At 35.3% G+C, this 21,550-nt stretch overlaps 1 protein-coding gene and 1 long non-coding RNA gene across 3 annotated transcripts in view; both read right to left on the bottom strand.

Moving 5' to 3' along the window:
* LOC145673298 (uncharacterized) overlaps positions 1-21,550 on the bottom strand; it is a 56,889-nt gene that overhangs the window by 21,783 nt on the left and 13,556 nt on the right. For both annotated transcript variants that reach the window (XM_081742880.1, XM_081742881.1), the window contains exons 2-5: positions 16,064-17,407; positions 13,269-13,469; positions 8,841-9,017; positions 7,062-7,188 (exon numbers count right to left, since the gene is read on the bottom strand). In XM_081742880.1, coding sequence (XP_081599006.1) covers positions 7,062-7,188; positions 8,841-9,017; positions 13,269-13,469; positions 16,064-17,351 — 1,793 coding nt within the window. In that variant the 5' untranslated portion in view covers positions 17,352-17,407. The remainder of the gene's footprint in view (positions 1-7,061; positions 7,189-8,840; positions 9,018-13,268; positions 13,470-16,063; positions 17,408-21,550) is intronic.
* On the bottom strand, positions 9-7,054 carry LOC145673299 (uncharacterized). Its single transcript, XR_014128744.1, has 2 exons — positions 4,081-7,054; positions 9-420 (listed from the first exon to the last, which is right to left on the bottom strand). It is a non-coding gene; the product is annotated as an uncharacterized LOC145673299 (long non-coding RNA).

Genomic DNA, 21,550 nt, shown 5'->3' with positions numbered 1-21,550 from the left:
TAAAAAAATATAAAATATAAAAATGTGTTACAAGTTATTTTAAAAATTATTTGTGAAAACATGGAAATAGTGGCTAATAAGCAAAAATGAACCTTCGTTGCTGCAAATGACTACAAATGTACTCATATATTCTCAAGAGACAATAGATATCCAGATATCATAATGATCAAACACTATAATATTTTCAATTCAAAAAGTCAACTAAACCTTCATTTCGAGAAACTGATATCACACGCGCCGAATACTTTTATAAAAACGGTGATGAAACTGATGTCCGAATGTAATTTTACCTACAGCGAATATGTTTTGTGTCTTTGTTGGATCGAATCGAATGAGTTTTCACCTGGTTAAACAAGCGGTTGTCTGAGTGACTCACCGCTTTGGGTTGTCTGATGAGTTCTTAACGTAAAACCAAATAAGCTGCGAGAAAGAAAAAGAGACTTAGTGAAACAGTTTTGACTTATGAAATGAGAACTTGTTACCTTAATTGCGATGCATCCTATTCGGATCTATATTTGAACTGATCATTCGTCAGTCTAAAAGTCTGCAAACATCCTTGTTGCTTCAGCTTCTTGGTGAGGTAAGCATGATTTTATTACATCATCGTTTTCTGTTACTAACTTCTCAAAAATTGAGTACCTGAAACTTTATATCATAAATTTATCAAAAACACTTAAAAAGGATATCTAATAACCAACACTACTAGAGTCTGCCTGTGATTCTATCTCTTGTGTTTACTGCTGCCAGGTATAGGTTTTCATGATGCACATATTTATTGGTACAATCATTAAATTTGTTGCGTAATAATAGACATGGGTTTGATTTACAACTCCAAGCAAGTTCAGTGACTGTACCACTAGGTATATCCATCAGCAAAAACGACATTTGGCAACATGAAACACAAGTCATAAAATGACAGACACATGGTAATAGTGGCGGTTATCAAATATTTTAAAGTATTTTATCAAAATTTATGATATAAAATTTTAAGTATCAATTTTTAGTAGTAACAAAAAAGGTGTAAGAAAATCGTACTTACCTGCAAAAAAACTGAACCTCCAATTATGTCTCCAGGAGTTGAGTCTGACGAAGTATCTGTTCAAATATTGGTCCGAATAGCATTTAACGAATCTAAGTTAAGAAGTTCTACTTCCATCCAAGCTGCGTAAAAATGAAATTCGTATTAACACTTTAGCAACGATTTACTTAAATCAAATAAATAATGTTGATTACGTTTTATTTGCTGACTTAGTATTTTCTCAAGATAGTTAGGAAGAAAAATTAACCTAATGTGTTTTCTAAATTCTCCTGTACCTGTGAACAATGTGGACCATTTATCTTGGCAAACCCTTGTAGCTTTTTAACTAATACATACAAAACTCTGAAATATCGTACCATGCACATATCAACAGGGGAACATTGTTTCACATACTCTGCAATACAACCGATTAACAGAATTGTCAACCCAATATCAAATTGTATTTTTTCAAGTGGCACTACATCAGATTATTGCATATTTCAGATCTATACGTTAAAAAAATGAAACCTTACAGTACCACACTTACCATATAGTAGTGCAAACTAAGGACGCTACAGTATCACAAACATCGAAAAACAATCAAAGTTTGGAGGGTTTTACAACAGTTCTACAACTTGTCAAGTGACAAGTCATGCACATCCAAAGTACCTTCGTGTCGAATACAACGATCATCATATGACGTATTTCGAGCAAGTAAAAAAAGTTACCAGGAATTGAAAACGTGTATTTCTTTTCAAAATTCTAAATTTCGAAAGTGTTTAGATATCCAATAACGTAGATGGTTTTAGTGGACATGAAGATTATAAAGCCCTTTACAGATTTAATAATTCAAACTATTTCCCGCAGATATGAAAAAATTGTTATATTTGATATACTGTTTAAAATAGCTTACTTGTGGGAACCTTCTAAAACGATTTTCGATTTCCTTTGCTTTTGTAATATTGCAACAACATTTTTTAGTGAGTATTATTACAAGTTCTCGGAATTACATAGTTTTAAGCAACGTTGCAACCTTTACCTTATTCACCACATCTTCAGAATGTGCTGTAAACGGTTTTATAATCTTTTCATGTATTGAAAGCCATCTATGCAATTCGATTAAGTACTTATTTAAGCAGTTTTCGAAAAAAGTCAAATTATAATCCCTTATAGATTTGTTCCTTTTCATTCGAAATCCGTCATATCATGATCACACATTATTAGGACGTGCCGTCTCATCCGTCTTACTTGCGTTATTACTGCTACGGAGGTCACCAAAATTTGGATGTTTGGGATACTATAGCATCCTTATTTTGCAACAAACACTGAATAATACATGTGATATTGTTAGTTTTTGTTTAGCATGTGGGTTTGAAATATGTAATAACCTCACGTAGCGATATTTGAAAAATATCTCTTGGGTTGGCAACACTGCCTGGTGGTAAAACTATTATTGACAATGTTTCCTTACCGATATTTGAATGGTATAAAATTTCAGAGTTCTAGTTTATTAGTTAAAAGTTACAAGGGCATATCACGATAAATAGTCCACCCTGTAAATCAGGTTTAAGTGTTACCTAATAGGAATTACAAATCTAGGGACTGCGTATGACAGGGGAAGAAAAAAACTTTAGTATTCTTGAAAAGATTAATGAAATGTAATGACTAAAGAGAATTTTTAATAATAAATAAAAAGAAGTGATTTAAATAAAGTAAAAAAAAAAAAAAAAAATTGGCTTCATCTTTCATTTAGATTTTTAAATAGTTTTGAACTGGCTGTTAGAAATTTGTTTAGTTTTGAGTAATTAACGTCCATGAATATTTTTATAGAAACTAAAGGAGTCTTGGAAAACTAGTAACTAAAATAAAATTTTGTAGATTAAATTACCTTTGTCATCTTTCGTATTATTATTATTATTATTATTATTATTATTATTATTATTACGTGTTGTATATGCATATTGTGTGTTGTTTTCGTTTTCTGCAAATAATCAGTTTAATGAAAGGATGAAAGGCTTATTTTCGAGTAGGTATACTATATTTACACTGTAAACTTAATCTCCATTGCTCAGCCTCCACTATCGTCTCCCGCAGATTACAAAACACGTTTACGAATAAATAGATGAAGTTTAATTATTTAAGCATATGAACTGACATATGTTTATAATATTTGTTAATGTACTTTTTTATTTACTGCGTTCAGTATTTAACACGACTGACTGCCACACTAGGAAAAAATGTCTTTCCCTAGTGTCCACGATATTTTGTTACAAAATTAAATTAAGAACTTCAAGAACAAAAGTATCTTTCCATTTAAATGGATGAAAAAAAAAATACTGTTTTATGTCCGTGAGTCATCCAAATCCAAGTTTTGTCCTGAAAGCCATACATCAGATAACATAAATGATACAGCATAGCTTGAGTCGCTTGCGCATCATGCGGCTTCTAAGGTACAGAGTTGTATTTGATTCACGATTCCTCGGGTTTAAAACAAGCTTGAATTAAATTCCACTTATAGGGCAGTTTAAGTGTAAATGTATTATTAGCTGCACTGTTTCGGTGTTCCTTGAAACATTCCTCAACCGATCCTACAACTAACATAGACCTTATCTTCTTCTTAGACATATTATTTTGCACCATTTCGTGTGTACGATAAACAATGATGAGATCAAAAAGCTTGATAATATGATAATCCGATTTCCTTACACTAGAATTCTTATTTTCAGGAAATCTTATTGTTATGAAAACTTTGTACAGCAGATTTTTCTGAAGTCTTACGTAATTTTGTGCTTGTTTGTAGAAAGTTTGCTCACTTCTAAAAGTAACTTTACGAAGATGCTTTTATAAGGTCAAGACTAACCGGTAAGAAGTAAGGGTTCACGATGAAATAATAACATTGGTAAATATACACAGAAGATATAGAGAGATTTTCAATATGTACACACTGAAAATGTTTCAATATTTTATAGTTGGTACGCACTGCAAATGATTCTTTATACCTTTGGACATAGTTTACACCTATATTTATCAACAATTCCTACGCTTATCAACATAATTCTTACCTGCTTATTTTACTAGTGCTAATGCTGTCATCGGCGAAAATCTGCTGGTTTACTGAATCATCTTTCTTAGTACACAAAACAAAAAAGCGTGCGTTTGTTTGTTTTTGTGCATAATAGCGTTTTGGTTTAGAATATGTTTTAGACAAAGGATGCTCATCCCTCTTGTGCCACTCATGCTCAGCTGTCATAATAACAAATTACATAAAATATCAATTGAATTTAATTATTATTTAATTCAATTCTACGGTTATCCGTAACAAATGCTTGAATTTTCTCAACACTCCTACATGTGAAGCTGAGAGGCGACGCCATCATATTCAACTATTCTTGTCATTTAAAATATTACTAGCAATTACAACTACCACGTGTTCTCAATATCTATAAACTGGTAAGTTAAGTTAACAAACCAGATTTATCCAACTGAAATTGAAAATTACTCTTGTCCACGAGCGAAACCAGAAGAATTTGAGTTTATCTTCAGGTATTAGCGTGGACGAATTGACCTCGTACATATACAGACCCAGAAAACGTGTAGGCTACTCTATGCATGTTCTTTTCCCGCATCTTTGATACCAATGGACTTATTTTGAAAACGGGTTATGGTACTTTGCATACTATCTACAGTGTGAGTTTTGTAAAAACAGTAATTGTATTATAATAGCAGACTAGTCCTTTAAACTTGATATATATACATAGCTTATTTAAAATGGCTCCGTGGATTATTACAGTATAGAACAGGATTAGTAGAAAGTCTATTGTTAAGGGTTTCAGAAACTGCTTCTATAATACGGATGGCAGCGACGATGGCATTTTATAGGATGATAATCTGAACAAAAATCCAGTTCCACTTCAGAAGATGAGATAGTAGCAGAGGATGATAAAGATTGATAACTATTAGAAGACATAATAATCAGACTTAAATTTTAAATGATAAGTTTTCTATTACATAATACTTTGAAGTGTGGGTAATATTTTGTCCTGGGTATTTTTATTTTTCCTTTAAAATCATGGGGGGGAAAAAAAAACTTGGGACTACATTACACTAGAGATCGTACTACATTCAAGCCAATACAGTACACAAGGGGCATCCGTAAAGTAAGGTTAAAATCCTTACAATCCCTGTAGGCGGACAAGTAACATTTTCGTACATAAGTAGTTATACTAACTTTTTTGATTTTTCAAACCTGTTTTACTCCAAGAACACTAAAATACAGCATTCTTTCCTTCTAGGTAACTGTATTGAGAAGCTACTCAGCACTGAGGGAGATTGTTCTTCCACTCCTCATAGTAGTGCTGGAACGCAAACGCAGATATTGGAATAGCCCTCAGCTGATCGGCTACAGCCTTTTGAATGTTGTCCACGTCCCAAAACCGATGTCCCTTCAGGTAGGTTTTCAATTTTGGGAATAGGAAAAAGTTACAAGGACTTAAGTCAGGCGAATAAGGAGGCTGAGGAGCCACAGGAATGTTCTTACTAGTCAAAAAAAAAAAAAGGTATTGAAATTTGTGTGTGGCAAGGCCCATTGTTGTGTTGCAACACCCAGTTCATTTTGAAGTTTAGTCCCACACGCATAACCCTTTTTCGCAGTCTTTCCAGAACCTCCCGTTGAGGCACGAAATCTTTGTGAACGATTCCCTGGCTATCAAAGAAGCAAATCCAGTATGTTTTTCATCTTTGACTTAATCATTCTTGCTTTTTTTTTTCCTTTTTTTTTTTTCCTACAGAGATTGGAGTGTGTCATTCCATGCTCTGGCGCTTGGTTTCCGGATCGTGTTGGAAGACCCAAGTGTCGTTACTCGTAATGACACGTTCCAGAAAATGGGAACCATTTGAAATCGAATCCAAAAAATCAACGCACCTGTTCCTTTGCATGTCCTTTTGTTCCTGCGTGAGGAATTCCGGAACTAGTTTGGATCAGATTTTTCACATCCCCAATTCATTCGTCAACAGCTGATGAACGATGGTGTGACTCAAATTCAACTCTGCCCCGATCATTCTAACTGTCACCGATGATCGAAACACTCTCTCGATATTTTCATCAATTCTTGCAACCAAAGGCCTTCCGCTACTACATTCATCTTCAATTGAGTCTTTCTTCTGCAAATGCTTTAAACCAACAAAACACCTGGGCTCTTGATAAAATGGCATCTCTGTAAGCCCTGCGAAGTTTTGCAAAACTTTCCGTTGCACTGTGTCCAAGTATCAACCAAAACCTGATCGCATACCGTTGCTCGATATTCGTGTCACTCATTGTCAGAATGCACAAGCAAAATCTGTTTCACTAAAACAATCGCTACGGACAACCAACGTGACGCTAACAAGTTCCCACGGACTTACGATGTATCATATGTTTATCCACATCCCAAGTCCCACGTCACCAGCATTGCCAGTTCGAGCGAAGAGTTGGCAGTCTCATTACGTTATTTATTGGTACACATCTTGTATTAACTTACACTACAGATTTATCCTCATATCAGAATTAAGCGTCACTCCCTCTCCTACGTAATCACAAACCATCAGCCATACGATGCCAACAGCCAACCCTCCTTCTTGCACACCCTATCTTTTAATGTGTTCTTCGCTGTTACCTTATATACAAACTTTCCAAAGTAACAGAAACTCCTTTAAAACATATATAAATAAATAAAGCCACACAATTTTAAAAGCTCATTTCGAACTAACATGAATGAAAGCATGGTTCTCTTTTATCTTATTAAATTTTCAAGATTGTAAAGTTAAGAACATATTTTACTTTAGTGTTACAATCTAAGAATCTGTTGTTTAAATTTTGCAGAAAAAAAAAGTGCGGCACTGGGCAGCAATTGCACACAAAGAAAGTGAACAAACTATACTTGACAATTCTAGTAGAATTCATTTTTTTTTTTTTTTTTTTTCACATGCTCTTTATTCTTATTCTACAGATGTTATAGTATTACACTATTCTCTTTCCAGACAAATTATAAACTCGTATTTTACTTACAGTTGTAGTAGAAGACGTGTACTCATCCCCAATACATCACTAAGTAGATGAAGGAACCACGATATCACAAGCACAGCTATAGATCCCCAACGAAGAATTTGGAACCACACAGTCTGGCAATAAGTCACTGGAAATAAGACACCTGAATAAGAAATTGTTTTGGAATAAACTGTAAACAATGTGAAATTTGTTCTTCGATACATAATAAAATAACATACATATTATGCCTTTTTAGTCAACAATGAACTCCGAATGAATTTCCAATAATCTTTGTGATCTCAATTACTGTCACTGCATTATTTTTAGAAGTATACTATAAAACGGTTCATTCTAGGTAAATTTATTAACTTCATGGGTTGAGAAACTCTCGTGGTTGAGAAACCTTCGGCAAAACAGCTTATTACTGAATTCTACCATATATTAAACTAATCCAATCAGGACTGTTGTAACTCACCTTTTAATCTTCCTGTCACTTCCTTGGTCAAACCAATAGTTCCTTACCCAAAAGCTACCACCTAGAAATCTGAACCACTCGTGTGAGGGTGTCACACCTGTATTTCTCCTTGTCGTGTTAAGATATGTTCCAGATGAACAATACAATGAAAATTAAGAACAATCAAACAATTAAACCTGGCTAATTATTCTCAAAATTACTTTTGAATAAAGACACATCATACTAAGATGTGATTTACTAGGAACAGAAGGAAAACAAGTCGAGGTGAGCCTGGCCATCAAATAAAGCAATATTTAGTTCCTAGGCAATGGGTTACTTGCCTATCGAATTTCGTCCAGATACAGTCAGTAGTTACCGAGAAATAAACACTACTAAACACCACATACAAAACAAGCCCGGACACCAAGTATAACTATCTTCATTCCGCAGATAATGGGGTATTTGCCTACTGAACTTCGTTCAGATCGGGCCAGTAGTTGTCGAGAAATAAAATATCACATACAAAGCGAGTTTAACCGAACCGAGCCCAGCCATCAAATGTAGCATTTTTATTCACTTGACTATAAGCTATTAGCCCACCAAATTTGGTTCAGATCAGGCCAGTATTTACTGAGAAATAAAGTACCACATACATACACACCTTAAGTTAAACTGTAAGCTAAAGTACGCATGCGCCGGGAGTAAAAAGAGAAAAGCCAATTACAATTTATTCTTGTCATTTTCGAACCATTATTTATACCAAAAGACGATCTAACTTTAAAAAAAAAATCTATTACTTGTTCTTACGTTATTACTTCATTACAACAGAACATCTGAAGCAGCTTTGATATGATTTGAGTTAAGCGTCCCTTTGAGCAGCTACATGAGACGTGGACCTCAGCTTAACGTGAGATCTGAACCACACGAACTTCCACCGGGAATCGGATACGGGTCTCCCACGTCAAAGACGCGTATGCTAACGGCTTAGCCACCAGGAAGCACAGCTGAGGTTCCGTAGTAAATGAAAGAATCCATTTCTCGAAATTTGTCCTCCCTGAGATTATGCATCAAAAAAGAAATTACACACGGTCTCTGATCAAAGAACAATGTGTTAATTAAAAACTGTATAACAGTTTCGCCAACAAACTAAAAGTGTTCCTTCATTAGGCACATTATCTGATCTGATGAAACCAAATGTTTAGTTAATTGGTGAAACTATTAAACAGATATTTTAAATAAAATGTGATTTGCTCTGAAACTGCATTACTTCTATTTTGAATTACTAAAGCAAAGCCAGCATGAACCAGTTAGTTATGCCTCTGAACGCTCATAAATATGATTCTTACCTAAGGAAGACGGGCATTCTCGTTTCCTACTTCGCTGGCCTCTTCTTCCTTGATTTTCCCGTGGAAGTTTTTCAGGTACAAAATGGCTCTGATTACAATTGAAACCAGTATTCTTCCCAGGATTACGAGATCCAACACCAATTCTTGGATCAGTTTTCGCTGAACCCGCATTATTTCCTACAAATATTTTAAAATGACACAAAATAGTTTACATTAACAAAGAATTATAATAAAACTAAAGCATATTATCTGACAATATATGTACAATTAAAATAATTTATTATTTACTCAGCCGAGGGGAAACGAAACCTGAATGAAAATCTTTCACTTTTGAACACTATTTAGATTTAGATTCGTCACAGTTTTCTAAAATCTACTGAATCAGCTCTTTCTGATGATTGTATGATGCTTAAATAGACAATTAAATAATAATAATAATAATTATATATATATATATATATATATATATATATATATATATATATATATATATATATTCCCGCCACTATCCATATCTTCAAAATGTAGAATCTTTTTAAATTAAAATAAATTGCGAAAATACTCCCCAACTGTTATGTAACCAGCATGACAGCATTGTCATGAAAACTGAATATATCAGCTTTAAGTCTCTCGATTATTACTGAAGGAGATGGATGATCAATGAAAATGAATGACTGTGACATTATCTAATACGATAAGGATATGGGAGGAAACGTGACCTCGCCCTTAAAATATATATATATATATATATATATATATATATATATATATATATATATATATATATATATATAGTATATTCGCCACAAACTCACACGATCTGGGATTGAACCAGGGATCCCTCACACCAAATGTGCACGATCTACCACTGAGCCGCCGGGCCCCTACAGCGACCAAAAAAACTTCCATTTGATTTCTTCAACACATATTTACGAATGCTTAAAAATGTGGAAAAGCTGCGTAACTTGGCTTCCAAGTCTTGAACAAAGCAGAGTATTTTTTTTTTTTTAACCTTTTGTTTTCATAGAAGATGAATCTATCGCTGGCACAATATTACGTATCTTAAGATTACCTATGATTTAGTTACTATGCTAAATATCAAATTTTAAACTCCAAATCAAGAACTGAAATTCAAGGACCCAGTATTAAGCCGATTTTAAGTCTTTACAAACCTTAAATACGTATATTGTTTGCAAACGGATGCTATAGGATGCATATTTATAATTCATAAATATGCATCCTACAGCACCGTGCACCGAATTTTGCGTGATCATTTGAAAGTGGAGGTTTGCTCCGCAGGGGTACCACATTTTCTTGCAGGAGAACAAATGCAGCACTATGTGGATGTTTGTACCCAATGGAAGAGACGTATAGAAAATTATCCCTTCTTTGTGGATCGAATCATAACTGCCGTTGAAACATGGATCCGTGAATTTGACCCTCTTACAAAACAAGAAAACAACACATAGAAGTCCACACAATCGACTCGCAAGAAGAAAGTACGGCAACAGAAGAGCGCAGCTAAAGTGACGCCAACTGCATTTTGGAATCGAAGATGCATGATGTCCCGGGCAAACGGTGAATTTAGTATACTACCAAGGAGTCATCGAGACTGCGCCAGCACGCAGCAAAAAAGAGGCCGCATTTGAAGAGCTTCTTCTTATTGCACTACGATAACGCCCGATCGCACACTGAACGGGCTTTTCAGGATTACGCGACGAGAAGAAAAATAGACATCATCCAGCATACAGCCCGCGACTTTTGGCTATTTTCATTTTTAAAGGCTGCTTTACGTGGTCGTCATTTCATGACGAACGAAGAAGTCATTACCGCAGCTCTCAAGTTTTCTTCAGTTCGCTACCTGACGACGAATTTTAAGACACTAATAAAGTGGCAGGAGCGTATGAACGCTTGCGTAGCTGTTAATGGTGCCTATTTTGAAAAAGCTGTACATCTACTTGATATGGCTGATTCTGATTTTTTTTTTTTTTTTTGGTAAGTTTTGCATTTCATTTTAATGGTTCTTGGAGAGTTCCATGTACACGTTTATCTTTTAACTGCTACGCAGCCACGACTGTTTGAAATATTGCGTTCATTTTGGTCTCAATCGGAAACTAATGAACCAAATTTTCATCCTAATACAGTTGCTAGCCAATGAAAGTCGCTGTTTTGCTATACAGGAATTTGTCTTACATTCTCTGCGACAGCCTTTGTATATATTGCAAAAATGAAATGAAACCTTTCAGTTTAACGTCCAACGATTATCACCGTTAGGTTAAGGGATACGTATGATTAAGGTTAGTGCATAATGATGGAAGAATGGTGGAATGAGAATATAGGAAGAAAAGGAAGTACCCCGAGAAAACTCATAGACACGATGTTATCTACTACAAACTTAGTTGGTCGGGGATAGAACTATAAACCCCCATGCACCAGATATGTTATCTCACAAATTCAGATCCTCTCACACCTTTACTTTTAGACAAACCTGTTCTTCAAAACTGAATTTGTAATGTCACTGACAGAGTACCAAAAAAAAAAAACTATGGGATTATGCCACTGACAGAGATCTATTTAAATTATTGAACAATATTACACAGGGAAGATTTTTTCAACTATTAAGTGTGTAAACATGTGGAAAATATTTTTATTTTGAAAACAGAACTCATTATGTGCCGTTGTGATCGAAGGACATTTGTGTTCAAACATTCCTACATAAAAGCAGCTGGAGAAAGGGCCGAAATTACATAAGAAATTATTATTTTTTGGATCACGATCAATGCTTTTTTTTTTTCTTAGTTCTTACAATATTCAAGAACTTATCATCCTATCAACTCCACGACAGGATATTGTCCAGCCAAATCACTTTAGTTGGGTCAGCACATCACTCCCATCATTATCTCTGACTTTCTAAACCGAAATTCGTTACCTCTTAATTCAGGTAGATATCACGATACTCACAAGGAAAATATCAATGAGCTCATATTCAAACCTACCGTAAAATTTCACTCAGAGGAAGGAAATCCCACAGAAAGACCACACACAAAAAAAGCACCTGCGTTTTTGAAGTGGAAATAACCAAAATGGCAGATTGAAATGTCGCGTATCCATGTCGACAATTGCACAATACGTTCAGCACAATCCCTTGTAAACTCCCTGTTAATAAGGAAAAGTCAATAACAATAATGTGGGTACATACTATACCTAAGGGGAAGTCGTACGGTAAGGTGAACTTTGACGGCAGCCATCTAGAAATCCGCCATCTTGAATGCAGGTCAAGTTTTGTAAATAGGAATAGGGTAATATGATACATGATTTTGGGCTAGAATTTAAGCAGAAAAGCAATGGTAGCAATAGTTTTAAGATACGTGCATTTGGTAAATCGTTACAGGCATATTTATTGTGTATGTTTCCATGTGCACAACTCCCGAATGAAACAGCTGTCCAAAAATAAGTTGTCGCTATTAAAATGTAACTCCTACTCGATAATTTTCGTATTATCTGGTATATTTTCGCTCCTATTCAACCGATTTGAACCAAATTTTCATAGTAGTCTTTCAAAAGTATTTAGTGACCACCATAATTTCAAACAAATCATCAGAAAACATCTACATGGTATTTAAACTATTTTGTACTTTTCCAATGGAATTTTCGTTTTGTCCGCCTTGTATCTCCGCCCCTATTCAACCAATTTGAACCAAATTTGCCGACTAATCTCCTACAAATGTGTAGCTTTGCTCAACAATATTTGGGACAAATTGGAAAATATAGAGGGTGTTTCCTATATTTTTGTATTTTACAAATTGTTGGACAGCTGTTTCATTCGGGAGTTGTGCACATGGAAACATACACAATAAATATGCTTGTAACGATTTACCAAATGCACGTATCTTAAAACTATTGCTACCATTGCTTTTCTGCTTAAATTCTAGCCCAAAATCATGTATCATATTGCCCTATTCCTATTTACAGAACTTGACCTGCATTCAAGAGGGCGGATTTCTAGATGGCTGCCATCAAGGTTCACCTTACCGTACGACTTCCCCTTAGGTATAGTATGTACCCACATTGCTGTTATTGACTTTTTATTATTAACAGTCAGTTTACAAGGGGTGGTACTGAACGTATTGTGCAATTGTCGACATGGATACGCGACATTTCAATCTGCCATTTTGGTTATTTCCAATTCAAAAACGCAGCTGCTTTTTTGTGTGTGGTCTTTCTGTGGGACCTCCTTCCTCTGAGTGAAATTTTACGGTAGGTTTCGATATAAGCACATTGATACTTCCTTTGTCAGTCAACATCGAAAAATCTATGCTCCCACTGGGAATCGAACATGAACGCGCTTGCAAACGATCAAATGAGGGCTGTAACATTACAAACAATAATTTAAAGTATCAATTTTCTACACAATCTTTTATACGTTACCTTTCTTTTCTTCTAAGCACACTTTGCAGTTCTTCACTCCAGCACTTTTTATTAGATTCTTTTCAGATGCGCTCTGCCAAGAATTAGTCCCCAAGTTATTGTTAATATGAAGAGGTCGCTTGGCAGCATTTTGCTTTTGATGATTATTGTATGCAGTCTTGTCATTATTCAACAATGTTGCTTCACCTGCTTTTCCTTCACCTATTGTTATAAATGAATTCAAACAATGTTATAATGCTACATACTTTTAAAATTTTCCAATTTTTAAAAGACTAAAAAAATCCATGACTAAAAATATCAGTTACCTAACTAATTGGGATACTTTCAGTACGAGTTCTAATTTTTGCTAATATTTAGTTTTGAAAAATGCGTAAGAACACTTGTTTCAAATATATGTGATTGTACAATTGTGAAAGGACTTACTTTAAAGCAGTCGAACTAATAGCAAAAAACAGTACTTTTTCTATGTATACAAAAGAGTAATTGCTCTAAATTAAAGATATGAATACGCTTCTCGTAATTTACTTATTGAGTACTTGACCAGTAACAGTGTATTAGAAAGTTTCAGTAGCTAGTGAAAGTGAATCTACATTTTCTAGCATCTACTTATTCCTTAGTTACCAACTTCGATATGAATAAATCACCAAGAATTTTGATACGTATAAAGAATTACGTTCTTTCTACATCAAGAAAGCTGTATTCAAATTTTTGACACTGACTGCAGTTCAACGTATCTACACATATATTCTAGAAAGGAATAGAACCTTGGTTCACTCAAAAACACAAATATTACGTCATTCAGTATGCTTGAATTAAAATACATATCATGGTGTCTTTCCGTGCGCTTCTCTGCTATTGTTACTCAGTTACAGTTATAACACTTCTTTGCTTCATACTGCTGCCTCGTATTGCAAACGATTACTCAAGTTTTAATTTGTGATTGAGTATTGTTTCATTCCCGGTAAGCAATTATTTAGCGTCGAGATTCCTCTACTCCTATATATCTAATTATCTAGATAGCTTAACTGAATCTACTTTAACATGATCTCTCTCTTAGATTAACCACATTACTTGCAAGTTTTCCTTGTATTTCCTCCACAGTGCATACTGAATATACAGAATAAAAAATTTGTTCTCTGGAGTATTACTGATTCTGTAGCTATAATGGTATTTTTCCGTCGGGTCCTAAAAGGACCCTATGATAATGCTAATGTAATCAATCTTCAATTTTTGATTAAACAAGCAATGTCAGTAGTTCGAACAATCGTCGAAGGTAACAAAATCCAAACTGTCAGATGTATCCCGGTACCTACGCCATTGTTTGTAGAATATTAACACACAACATTAAAGTAAAAGAAGCTGGCCGGATAGATAGCTACTTTGTCAACGTTCTGTCTCATTTAAATATATGTATTGTTAATTTCTTTATGTATGAAAAACGCTATAATTTATTTTGAATAACAAACAAGAAGCAATAAAGAATTGTATATCAATAATTTTTTCCCCAAAAAACACCTGCAGTTAAGGTCTGAAAAGGACGCCTGGTATTTCCTGTACAACATTTGCACGGTATTGCACAAGGATTAAACTGAAGATTCGGAAGATGGAACAGGAAACGTTTTCTTGTGTGATATATATATATATATATATAGGAATAAAACAATCTCCAAGCGTGTATAGAGATAAACTACTTATCAGATATCTAACTTAAACACTGAAACTCAGATATCCACGTGTTTAAAAACAACAACAACAAAAACTAACGTTTACGTGGACATGAATATCAAATTAAGTTACTTCAATAATAGTTATGAACGAAAAAGATACGAAACACTCAATAAAAACATTTAGCTTTCATGATTGGTATGTTTTCATCTGAGTTGAGTTGAGTTGATTTTAGTTTAGCGTCCCTTTCAGCAGCGAGGCTATATGAGACGTGGACCTACTGATTAACGTGGAATCCGAACCACATGAGCTCCCGCCGGGGATCGAACCCGGGTCACCCACGCCAAAGGCGCGTACGCTATCCACCTAGCCACGAAGGAGCTCATGTTTTCATCTGAGTACAACAAAGAGGTCTACAAAAGAAAAAGAACTGGGAAAAAATTAACCCATATGTCAAGTTAGCCAGACTGTACGTTTACGACACATCTTGAATATTTTAGGCAGATTATGAATATGACGGTACTTCCTTTTCTCCAGTATTTGTTTCTAAACCACTTTCTATACTCTATGACTAGATTTCAGTCTTGTAAAGAAATATTCTGCTTTTGTTCGTAACTAACACATCTTTCTATTTTGATTATATGTATATAGTCTGACAAAATGTCAGAGAAATTATGGTTTGACATACGATAGTAGTTTACTATCCATATAAATTAGACAGTTTATATACAGTTTTGAATATTTAAATAACTTAGATTAAATTTCTTCATAACCAAAATCAAACCTCAAATCAACTTCTTAAGCTATTTGACCCTGAAAAAGGTAGTTGTGATAAATGAACATACAAACTAGGAAAGTAGTCTTCAACGAAAAAGGTAAGGTTCTCATTATGTACTTCATGTGCAATTACAAACTAAATGCCTTCTTGATTTAAAGGATAAGCACCTCAACAGGGAATTTTTCACAAGTAAATATCTTCTTAGTGTCACTAAATATTGATAAGTTGTAAATCTATCATTTAAAATCTGCATGAAATTAGATATAAAATTTACTAAAACTCATAAAACCTTTCGGTTTAATTATTGATAAGGAAGAATGAGATAAAGGATTCATTGGAGACAAATACTTACCTATTTGTGAAGAAGCTTTAGCTTTATTCGCTTTATTGGACGCAGCTCCAATTTTCTTACTTTTCTCGCTATCAGTGTTACATTGCTCATCATTTAAATTGGTGGACACCTGATTTTTCCCACTACCTGATACGCATGTCACATCACTAATACTGCTTCCTTTATCCGATTTCTCGTCTTCGAACTCATCTAACTGAGTCCATTTACGAGGTTCTACTATAGTTTTAGGGTCTCCACCGCCAGGAACAAGCTTGGTATTCTGCGTTTGTGATTGGCTACACATCTGATTGATTTTTGTGGTTACAGAACTTGAAGCGAATTCCTCACCACCTCCAGAATGCTGTCGTTTGAGGAAGCCCTTTTTGCCTACTTTTGTCTTCATATTTTGCTTTGCTTTTCCACTACCACCAGCAGACGAGTTATTTGCCGTGCTTGGACTTGGATCCGTCTTCGTAGCAATGTTGGAATTTGAATTTTGCTTCACAGGTGGAGCTTTACTCACAACTGCTGAATAAGAAGGCCGCATAGGACGTACTTCACCAACGATTTTCTTCTTGACCTTCTCGTCTTCTTTAGTTCTGCCACCAAACGGGCTGTAGGTTCCTGACACCGTTGGAATCCAATTTCCTACTAAATTATCAATGAGCTGTTTGCGGTTTCCTTTATTGTTCCATTTCTCTTGAACATTTTCAACCCTCTGCTGCGATTCATTGAACAAGCCATAGTCTCGTGTGTGGTTCCGGTTTCCAACCGATGATGTCCCTCGATCACCTGGAGAATGATACGGTAAATAAGTTTCCATATTTTGTGGAATGTTTTGAGGGCAGTCATCAATAAAAGTAGTTGGAGACGATCTTCCGCCATATATAATGCGATATCCTCCATCAACATCCGCTACTTTACCCATATCGCTATTCCCTGATGAGTTCCCCATCACAGTCATCTCAGAAACGCCATACGCTTGAGGACATGAACGTAAGTAGCCTGTCGGAATTTCTCCAGAAACCATGTCTTCTTCAGGTGCATTGGTCTTAAAGTGTGACGAGAGATCTTGTAAGTAGGGAGCACTGGATACGGTGGGAGATACTGGTGGTGGGATATAAGGATGTGTAGCACCTGAGGGATATTCAGACCACGCATGAGGGGTAGCCGGAGTAGGTGGTGGTGTGAAACCCAACTGGATGTACTGACCATCGCTACTCTGCAAATCAGCTGTCATATGCTCTATCATCTCATCTATAGAACGCTTTTTCTGATGACCAAAATTCCCTGGACCATTATCCCCCATTGTACTACAGATTTACTACCCGCAACGTCGGACTTCATTCACACGTTCACCACAGCCTGTAAATGAGAAAAAGAAAAAATATATCATATACCGCCACGTAACTATTTGCAGGGTAAGTCAAAAGAGTGAGGAACTTCACATATGGAATCTATACACTATTTACGATGAAAGAACGCGAGACGCATTACAGGAAAGCAAACTTTCTTTTTTCCTATCGCAAATAAAACCTGAGAACGGGTCCAGGTCCATGACGTTTGGGCGCAGTCGTTTGGACACAGCCGTTTGGGCGCAAAACCTTTTATCCAAATAGGTTTACTTACGTACACCCATGTCCAAAATGATTGTCGCATATCTATAACTGTCTTTTTGTAAGAATGTAATTTGATAATGATTTGCAGGGTACTTTTAATACTGACACTATGTGTATAATCGGGAAATGTATATTTGTGGTAAATTTCATAGGAAAAGAATTATAAATACGAAAATTAGAATGAATAAAACAAAATGTTACTAAATGGACAAGGAAGCTTTATTTTCTTTTTATTGTTCTTATTTACTGCTTTTTTGACATGAAATTTGCCACATACATGTCTTTGTCGATTATACACATACTAACATTATAAGAAATACCGGGCGAATTCGTTATCAAATGATATTTTACAACAACATATTTATAGATATGCGACAATAATTTTGGACATGAAGGTACATATGTTAGTGTATTTCATACCAAGAGCCCGGATGTTTAGGCACCGAAATATGAAAATAGGCACTGGAAATTTCGAAATATTTCCACAGATAATTTTGCAAACACTAAAAATAACATCTTGAACACAGCAAGTTTCTGTACAACTTTTCTCTACCAGTTGATACGAAATGAAAAGGTACTGCAGCAGACTCTCGACTATCCGCGTCGCGACTATCCGGTCTCCGTACTATGCGGCTTAGTTTTAAAATATTTCTTTTTAATAAAATAAGATATATATGTAGAGGCATGTAATTTCTGTATTTAAAAAAAAACGTACGTTTTTCGTTAATGTTCAGTTATTTTTAGACATATACTCCACTACACTGCATATATATTCATACTGCACTATGTACTTGTTTTTTTGAGTCAGACATAATAAAATTTATCTTAAAATGTGTACAATACTGTACATATTTTCATTTTTGCACTTTCTTTTTCTATAAGGAATTATTAAAACGCATGGTACAAAACATAAAAAAATGTTCTATTAAATAATAACCTGTACCAAGAGGTCAGAAAAAACGAATAAGAGTTGGTTTTGGGATAAAAATAGTGTTTTTAATGCTATGGGTAGTTCAGAAAGTGTTTATTGATTTTTTTTATTTGATCTGCCCATTAGGCTGCATAGTTGGGACTCTATTTTATTAATAGAAAGTTATTTCAGATTTCATAAAAATAGGCACTTACAGACACTAACTATACATTGAAACAGGAAGAATAGGCCAAATAAAATTTACTGTAGGCAGATTGTGCACTAGACAATGGGTGATATCAATAAAAATAAGTAACTACTCCTGAGAAGTCCTGCTCGAGAATCGGAGTAACTACAGCTGGAGTAATCTCCTCCCTCAATTTCGTATCAATAGAACAAACTATTACTCAGGTCTAGAATGCTCCAGATTCATGAGCGTTCACTCGCGTTTTCTCTGCGCGTGGCAGTGAGCCGTATCAATAAAAGAAGTGATTACTCATTTCTCCCATCCGCACATGAAGGGACATATGTTAGTGTATTTCATACCAAGAGCCCGGATGTTTAGGCACCGAAATATGAAAATAGGCACTGGAAATTTCGAAATATTTCCACAGATAATTTTGCAAACACTAAAAATAACATCTTGAACACAGCAAGTTTCTGTACAACTTTTCTCTACCAGTTGATACGAAATGAAAAGGTACTGCAGCAGACTCTCGACTATCCGCGTCGCGACTATCCGGTCTCCGTACTATGCGGCTTAGTTTTAAAATATTTCTTTTTAATAAAATAAGATATATATGTAGAGGCATGTAATTTCTGTATTTAAAAAAAAACGTACGTTTTTCGTTAATGTTCAGTTATTTTAGACATATACTCCACTACACTGCATATATATTCATACTGCACTATGTACTTGTTTTTTTGAGTCAGACATAATAAAATTTATCTTAAAATGTGTACAATACTGTACATATTTTCATTTTTGCACTTTCTTTTTCTATAAGGAATTATTAAAACGCATGGTACAAAACATAAAAAAATGTTCTATTAAATAATAACCTGTACCAAGAGGTCAGAAAAAACGAATAAGAGTTGGTTTTGGGATAAAAATAGTGTTTTTAATGCTATGGGTAGTTCAGAAAGTGTTTATTGATTTTTTTTATTTGATCTGCCCATTAGGCTGCATAGTTGGGACTCTATTTTATTAATAGAAAGTTATTTCAGATTTCATAAAAATAGGCACTTACAGACACTAACTATACATTGAAACAGGAAGAATAGGCCAAATAAAATTTACTGTAGGCAGATTGTGCACTAGACAATGGGTGATATCAATAAAAATAAGTAACTACTCCTGAGAAGTCCTGCTCGAGAATCGGAGTAACTACAGCTGGAGTAATCTCCTCCCTCAATTTCGTATCAATAGAACAAACTATTACTCAGGTCTAGAATGCTCCAGATTCATGAGCGTTCACTCGCGTTTTCTCTGCGCGTGGCAGTGAGCCGTATCAATAAAAGAAGTGATTACTCATTTCTCCCATCCGTCGCGCGGTCATTTCGTTGTTTTTAACCTATGGCGTAGTATCCTAAACGCCATGGAACGGGCAAGTAGCAACGACAGCTTTAATCAAAGTGCATTTGTGGATGTTATAAAAGAGTTTCCAGTGGTACTTTCAAAGTCACAGTTACCAGAAAGTAAACGAAGGAAAGCCGAAGCTTTGAAGGCAATTACAGTGAAATGCAACGAAATATCAAATACATCGACGACTGAGACACAAATCAAAAAGAGAATATTTAATATTCGAGCGAGAATAAAACAAAAATAAAAAAAGAAGAAAAGAAAAAACGGGAAACAAGAAAGTAACACCGAAACCATGGGAACGAACCTATGGAGCTGATGGATGTTGATTCGAACCCAGCAATATCAAGATTAACACGTAAAGTGCATATCACATGTTGTGCAAGGTCTTTGTAGATTGTTTGGCTTTAAGAACGAAATCAGACACTTGGCCCCTTTGTTTCCTTTAAAAAACAAATCAAGCCAATCACGTCATAAAGCACTCCATCTGACGGCGTTTTCTACACCATACGTGTCCCCTTTCGCCTTGACATAAACAAAATACATTCTCATGTATACACCCTTTCTATCAACGTTGAGTTGAGTTGATTTTGAGTTTAACGTCCTTTTCAGTAGCGAGGCTATATGAGACAGGAACCACTGATTAACGTGGAATCCGAACTACATGAGCTCCCGCTGGGAATCGAACGCGGGTCTCCCATGCCAAAGGCATGTACACTAACCGCTTAGCCACGAATGAGCTCTTCCTATTTGTGTATTCGTCTCCAAAATACTAGATTTCTTTATTGCCACGTGTGTATAGTCAAGTGCTCCGATAGAACCCGGAAATTTATATTGTTCTTGCCACTCTGCTTTTGCTGTTTGCATATTACGCACACTTTCGGATTTTCAGATTTCGCAATAATCGCATCCATTACACTTGTAGTAGTCATAGACATAGTACCTTGGGCCACACCAGAATCCCCTCACATTCCGACCAGGAATCCCGGATCACTCACGTAACGCAAGAAAACCCGCATCTTTTCCTCATTACGTAGTGCACCACCACCCCGAATTTCGGTTGACTCTCCTAAAAAAAATGTTGTGCTAATCACTCTACATTTTCTTTCATGAACCTATAATGTTTTTTGTAATCTCCATTTGCAACATTTCTATGCAGTTTACAAGTTTTTCTAGTAACAAAACAATCATATATTCTGCCATATTTCGCAGGGAGTCACCTATTTAACTTGCTCCACAAATTTGGAGAAGTTACTAGCATCACAGAGGAGTTTTTGATTTTTAACGCGGAGTAGTCACTCGGTTCGAGAATAGAGGTGTGGTTATTTCAAAAGGGCAGGGCTTCTCCGAGGTCAGCCGAGACGAGTAGTGCTCAGTTCTCATTTTATTGATACCAA

This window comes from Thermobia domestica, chromosome 16 (assembly GCF_964235325.1).
Source record: "Thermobia domestica chromosome 16, izTheDome1.hap1.1, whole genome shotgun sequence".
Lineage (NCBI taxonomy): Eukaryota > Metazoa > Arthropoda > Insecta > Zygentoma > Lepismatidae > Thermobia > Thermobia domestica.
The sequence above is the reverse complement of the archived record's forward strand: the minus strand, read 5'-3'. Positions and strand labels throughout refer to the sequence as shown.